Source organism: Anoplopoma fimbria, chromosome 3 (genome assembly GCF_027596085.1).
Source record: "Anoplopoma fimbria isolate UVic2021 breed Golden Eagle Sablefish chromosome 3, Afim_UVic_2022, whole genome shotgun sequence".
In the NCBI taxonomy this organism is placed as follows: Eukaryota; Metazoa; Chordata; class Actinopteri; order Perciformes; family Anoplopomatidae; genus Anoplopoma; species Anoplopoma fimbria.
In genome coordinates, this window is record NC_072451.1 from 16,963,267 (window position 1) to 16,969,989 (window position 6,723).

The 6,723-nt window shown below is 42.8% G+C and overlaps 1 protein-coding gene across 2 annotated transcripts; it reads right to left on the bottom strand.

Moving 5' to 3' along the window:
- Positions 1–99: 99 nt before the first annotated feature.
- fam131aa (family with sequence similarity 131 member Aa) lies at positions 100–5,854 on the bottom strand. Of its 2 annotated transcripts, none has more exons than XM_054596547.1 (5): positions 5,594–5,854; positions 2,746–2,857; positions 2,479–2,655; positions 1,145–1,282; positions 100–998 (listed from the first exon to the last, which is right to left on the bottom strand). In XM_054596547.1, exons 2-5 carry the CDS (start codon positions 2,834–2,836, stop codon positions 469–471), a joined length of 936 nt encoding a protein of 311 aa, XP_054452522.1. In that variant the 5' UTR covers positions 2,837–2,857; positions 5,594–5,854; the 3' UTR covers positions 100–468. The 2 variants fall into 2 exon arrangements, with proteins under 2 accessions (XP_054452522.1, XP_054452521.1); XM_054596546.1 differs by having other exon boundaries at positions 2,746–2,878; positions 5,590–5,854.
- Positions 5,855–6,723: the final 869 nt, after the last annotated feature.

Sequence of the window (6,723 nt, forward strand, 5' to 3'; positions counted from 1 at the left end):
GCTGTGTTTCTTCCTTGCAGTTTTTTGGTGTAGAGAAAAAGGACAAAATCTTTCAAAAACAAATCATATTTATAGATAAGCAGGACATTCAGACACTCGGTATCAAACATTGCCCGAACTCACGTGACACAGCATGACCCAGAAAAAAACTACACTACAAAATATCCATAGAAAACCAATGCACCACATGACTCTTCACAATAAATGTACAAAACTCAGTTTGAACAACAGCTTTACATTCTGGCTGAACTCTCCAATACACTGTATTATACTGTTTACAGCAGTGATAAACGGTGGAAATCAGTACATGAAAGGCCTGGAGGATGAGAGACGGAAGGCAGCGAGTGGAGAGGAGACAAGAGGGGGAAGGAGGAGGAGGTGGAGAGAAGTTTACAGTGAAAGCAGAACAGATTATGTCATATCCAGAATCAACACAGACTCAAAGAGACATAAAGATGGCACAACACATCACACCAAATACTCTTTCTTCTCCTCTACTTCATCCCTCTCCTCCTCTTCATCGAAAGACGCCACTCCAGAGGAGGCCCGGTCGGAGAAGAAGCTCCTCCGGCTGGAATGCCACGCTCGAAACTCATGAAACACGCTGCCTTCCTCGTCCTCGTCTTCCTCGTCCTCCTCTCCGGGCGACTCGGAGCGGGAGGTGGAGTAGCAGGAGTCGAACCTGCTGCTCCTGGCCCGAGGCCTCCACTCTGGCTTGTGATAGATGCACACCTCACTGTGCTGATGCTCCTGCAAAAGAGCCGGCTGCTCCTTCTGGCCATCCAGCCTCTCCTCCTCCAGGAAGGGACTCGTGCAGTCGTTGGGTAAAATAGGTGAATTGGTCTGCGATGAATGTGGGTCACTGTGAAACGCAGGCCTACCACAGAGCAGGCTGCCGATGCTGCTGGAGCACAGAGGGCTGTTGGAGGGCGGGGCCTTGACGCCTTCAACATCAGGTTGGCAGGGCGCTCCGTTGATAGGATTGGACGTGGCGGCGTCTGAGGGAGGAGCAAAAAGTCAGAACACCTGCAGATGGATGGATAATTAGGGGAGGGGATGGGAAGATGAGGCGGTTTGTCAGTGAAGATGCAGTCATGAAGACGATGAGTGATGAACAGAACAAAATGGTGGTGACGGTGGATACCTGAGCTCTGACTGGATAAGGTCTGAGTCTGTCCGTTGGTCTGGGAGTCCTCATCGTTGGAGTCTTCCTCGTCGTCGTCATCTATAGACGCCCAGGCACGCAGCTTAGCCTCAGCGATGGCGAACTGCTCAGCCACTCCTAGCAAAAACACAGGTCCAATAAATGAATAACCCCTTCAAACAAAGGAATAGTTGGGTGTTTACTTTCTGGTGTAATTTCCACTTTAAGATGGAAACATTTCTCATAAAATTATAAAATCAAAGAATAAAATGAAGTCTCCCCAAAGTTTTTGTAACCTGCTAATCATCACTTCATTCCTCAGATATGTCGTTATAGGGGAATCACTGAATTAATGTATCTAATAGAGTGAGAACAGGGAAATGTGATATTCTGGTGTTTTTGTTAGTACATCAATAAAACCATGTTGGAATAAAACTGCAACCCTGTCTCTTTAGAAGTTCGGTTGACCATTTTTGGTTTTATTATGTCAATCTGTTTTAGCAAAATGCCCGTTTTTTGTCAGACTGAGTCTAATGTACCGCTTTATAATCTGCTGTTTATTTGCCTGATCATAGGGTTGTCCATAAACATCGAAAAATTGTTAGAAATGCCCATCACAATTTGCTAAAGCCAAACATGATATCTTAAAATCGCTCATTTTGTTTTACCAACAATCAAAATAATCAGTTTACAATGATAAAAAGAGCCAAGCAAAGTAGAAAATATTAACATTAAAGAAGCTGGTATCAGAGCATTTGTTTGAAAAGTGACCCCATCCAATAATTGATTATCAAGATAGTCAACATTAAAATCTTGTCCATCTAATAGTCGATGAGTCGACTATTCGCTTCAGCTCGTGTCATAAGCTTTTTTTTTTTTTTTTTTTTATCTACAAGCACTACAAACGCAGAAAAAAGATAAATAAACTTTATGATGTACATGATGTACAGTCGCTATGTACTTCACTCTCCTCCCTCTCTCGCTCGTTCTCTCTCTTGATCAAACTACGCCAATGTCACCAGCGCCAGAGAGGATGAGTCACAGCAAAAGAGCAGGGGCCGATTGGTGGGCAGTGAAGTGTTCTGGGAGAGTGTCTAATAGGCCACCATCTGCTGCCAAGACAAGCCCTCAACCAAGAGACAGCATGGTGGGCAGAGCGGACCACTGACATACAGGAGTTTTAAGGGGATTAGGTCCATGACAGAAGGTGGGAGCCTGCCAGGAGATGATGCTGGAGCTAAACCAAGCTAAGTAAGAGGACGCACGTGCCCACGTAATCACATACAAGCTGGATTCAAAACATATCACTGGGTAAAGGTCACAGTAATGAATACCTGCAGCAAACCGGGCCTCCTTCTCTCCTTCAGTCAGATGGCAGTAGGAGCTGAAGTGGGCGGCTGTTGGGGGGTCGGCAGGTTTGGGCCAACCTTTCCACTCAATGAGGTGGGCGACCCGGCCCTGAGCCAGGGAGGTGGGCTTCGTCACATGGTCCCTCATTGCCTGAGAGATACCTGGAGACAGAGAGGTAGGGTTCAGAGTCTGAAGTTGTAACTCTGGACATTTATTCACAGTTTAAAAACACAAAAAGTAAAAAAGGTTACCATTTAAGGAGGATCTGGCAAGTGCTGCAAACTCATGGATGCCGACACTTTTCCTCGAGTCTGCTGGAGATTTTCCTGACTTTGGAATCATTTCACTCTCCTTGAATTTCACCTGCAAGACATTTTAGCAAAACTACCTGTTTTGCACCAATGCAGGAAAGCAGCAAATAAGTTCTGTTTTGTCCACATTTGGGTGTCACATTCAGCACCAGTCAGATGTTTTAGTATTCCAAAGTAAATGTTTACTTTGCCAATATTTACGCTGCAAGAAACATTCTAATAGCAACTCAATGAAAAGCTCAAATTCAAATATGAATCACAGGACAAACATACTGACAAACACACCGCTGTGGCCTCTATGCCAAAATACATCCTTCATCCCAAACAGAGATCTAAATTGCTTTTTAAATAATAAAAAAAAAATACTTTTCATACCTCTTCCTCTCTTAGTTTCTCCCTTATGTATCTACTCCTGGATCTCAGCCTCATTGTGGACATGCAGAGATAGTGTCAGAGCGCAGCAAACCAACACAACTAAAAGTCTCACAGCTTGGGTTCACTGGTTTAAACCACCAGGCAGACAGCAAACAGCTATGCCCTACATTTACTGCACAGATGCTAAAGCCACAGTAAGCCGGTGAAACCGGTTACAATGGTTGGGGTTGAGGGAGGTGAGGGAGGTGAGGGAGTTTACGGTCGTGGTGACAGGCTCCATGCGACCGGGCAAACATACTCAAAGTTGCTGATCCCTATTTTAAGTGATATTGCTACCCAATTTACTCCACCCCAAAAACAAATACACACATGGCTGCACCAAGTCGATCTGGGTCTGGTTGCATAAACTTAGTGTACTACTAGTCTAGGCCTTAGGCTGATCTTAGATTGTCAGGTGAGACTAAAGGTATTCAATAAAGCCCGTCTTTCACAAAAATATTAAGACTGACTTAACTTAAGGTAAGAAAGTTAATCACTTCTTCCCCTGGCTGAGCCTAAGGTAAGAGCTCTGTTGCGATGGCAACATATGGTTAGAAGGTCAGTCAGGTTGCCAACTATTTAGCCTTTAACCCATTAATTTGAGCTAACCTTAAGCTAACTATTTAAACTGTTTACCTATTACTTTGAGCTAATTTTAGCAAACTATTTCAGCTGTTTATCCATTACTTTTAACTCATTTTTGCTATTTCAACTGCTTTACATTACTTTTAGCAAATATTAGCTTAACTATTTCAACTATTTATCAATTTTACCATTTCAACATCTTACCCATAAGGTTTTTGAAATCTTGTAGTAATAATAATAATGTTATTAATAATATAATAATAATATTCTTGAATTGTTTCTTAACATCTAACAATGTTTGATATATTCTGTTTGTGGTGTAGCTTTTCTCTGTTCTGTGAAGTGTGTTATTTCACCCTTGATGAAATGTGCAACAAGCTATCTAAGTGAGTCTTACATTAGTCCCTCAAAGGAAAGCTTTATACAACAGGTACATTTAAGTGTCTATTGCCTATATTTAAGACAAAGTCTAGGTCTATTTTTATGCAACTGGCCCCTCGTGGATCAGCTAAATCTGATGGAGGTGCTTGGAATATGTCTTGTTTTTAGGACAGGTGAGTCTTTCAACAAGCAGAAAACATGTGACTTGACAGATATCCTTAAGCAGATCGGCTCCCAAAGCAGCTCAGGAAGGAGAGGCTCCCGGCTGTGTTTAAAGGCTTACATTAGAGTCAAAAATGACAGCAAATGTGTGTCAGAGGCTCACAGGCAGGTAGAGAGCTGGGAGGCAGTGATATGAAGCCTGTGTCACATTCAAACACTGAGCTTCAGCTGCAAAACACACCTGTGAGCACTGCAGACTTCACTCATGCTCAACACTGATAAACACATGAGGAGCTCTGCAACGCTCCCTCCTAAGACACACACACAGATTTCAGAACTGTCCGACATCTTTTGATTACTTTGACCTGTTAGAAATGTGGATTATATTGGGTTGTATTTTGCAGACTTTACCCAAAAAATTATTTTGAATTACTTAAACCTTTAAAGACTAAAGTTATAAAATTATAAATGACAGCTTAAATAATAATGGAAATAATAATTAGTTGCCTGTTAGAGACTTTTGTTCCCTTTGATATTTGCCCTTTTTTCCCTTTTTTTTTTTAACCAGTGCACCTGCACATGATTTAGCCTCTCTGGAGCAGATAATTGTGTGATGTTGCTTTTAAAAACTCCCCCTTCAACACGCTGATTGCCAGCTGACAACTGCTGCTAATGAGCACTCATCACAACAACATGTGCAGCAGCGTTTGCAATTGTGATCAAGTTGCTTAAAGTCCCTTTTCATGAGATGTTTGGATTATTTCGTCCCCTCCCTGCAGAGGCAGACTGCTGTGTGGCTCTTTTGACATGAACGTGGGACTAAAACATGTCCAAACGCCAATGTTTTGACTTGTAGTGACCAACAAGTGGGACTGCAGCCAAACATCTTGTATCTGTCATGTATGGAGGGAGCTGCAGTGCTGTTGGTGTTTTTTTCCCCTATTGAAATTCAACACAAGCGACACACTGCCGACTGAATAACACATCACCCCGCCATTGATCGGTGCAGGCCTGTAGCGTACAATTATGGGGGAGAATAGCGCACGGGAGGCGCGGATGCAGCAGCGGGGTTTCCTGGCAACCTCTCCGGTCTCCACCTGCATACCGAATAGCTTCGTACCTGCATCGGGTAAACAACACGGAGATGCCACGAGACGCTGCCCTTTTTAATGCAACCTCCGCAGCGCTAACGATGCTCGCGTGCATGTAATGATGACCCCCCTCCTCAAAGACTCTCGGTACCTACCTGTAAATCGGACCGCGGCGGCTCATGATAATGCGCTTAATTGTCTCCAATCCGATCAACAGATGATAGCGCGGGTTGTGCCCCCTGCAGCAGGCTCTGCGGTGGATCATGAACGCCACTCCGTCGGCGGAAACATCTCCCAAACTCCAGCATCAGGGTCTGGAGCGCAGACGCACCATTTGTTGCTCGGTATGTGGGTTACATAGGCTGTCCAAATGTCTCCCGATGGAGCGCGTCATCAACGCAAGGCGATGTCACATCCCCCCCCCCCCCTTCCCCTCCCCTTCTCCTCCCCATGCAGCCACAATTAAGATACAGTAACCTGCGGGTTGGCCCCTGACAGCACTGCAGCTCAATATATATATTTATATATATATATATATTTTTTACAATAACAAACATTACCACATAGATCCGCAGTCATCTGGTGAACTGACTCAACCGGACGCATGCAGGGTGGACATGCGGTTTATGTTTGGACATTTACTGCAGTCTGAAAAAAAAAAAAAAAACGCTGGAAGGATCCAAAAATAATTTTTGGTTATTTAAAAAAATAAAATAAAAAAAAAAGCCGTCACGCCAATATGACCTTACTAGTCCAGTTATGTAGCCCGCAACAAGAAAATAAAACAAAACATGCATAAAACCCTCGATTACCAACCATCCCCACATTCACTGTCTGTCTGTTGGTTTTGTGGTCTTTCAAACTCTTAATATTTATCACAGTATAATGTGGCTGTAACAAGATATAAGGACAAATTAAAGTGTTTATTAATGTAAGGTATAGCAACAATTTTAACTTCTATGTAGACATTCGTTTTGTATGATTAAAATCTGTGTTTCACTTTGTCATTCATTATGTTTATATACAAGCATCCAGTTATGGTTGCTTCACAGGGGGAGTTATCGTAGTTGACAATTACATTAATAAACACTTAAAATGATATCCGTTTGTAATGTATTATACATCATGTATTAAAAGTGTAGCCTATATACTGCTATGAATGCTAAATGGGGGGGGGGGGGGGGGTACTCTTTGAAGGCCATACGACAGTTATCTTACTTGATTAGAAATTATTATTTTAAGATTTTCAAGCCATATTTCATTTACATGGAACATATTGCAAAAT

Coding starts and splice junctions, on each gene's coding strand:
- fam131aa (XM_054596547.1), bottom strand. CDS start 2,836: ATGATTCCAAAGTCAGGAAAATCTCCAGCAGACTCGAGGAAAAGTGTC. Junction 1,283..2,478: donor GGAGGCCCGGTTTGCTGCAG/GTATTCATTACT, acceptor TGTTTTTGCTAG/GAGTGGCTGAGCAGTTCGCC. Junction 999..1,144: donor CTTATCCAGTCAGAGCTCAG/GTATCCACCGTC, acceptor CTCCTCCCTCAG/ACGCCGCCACGTCCAATCCT.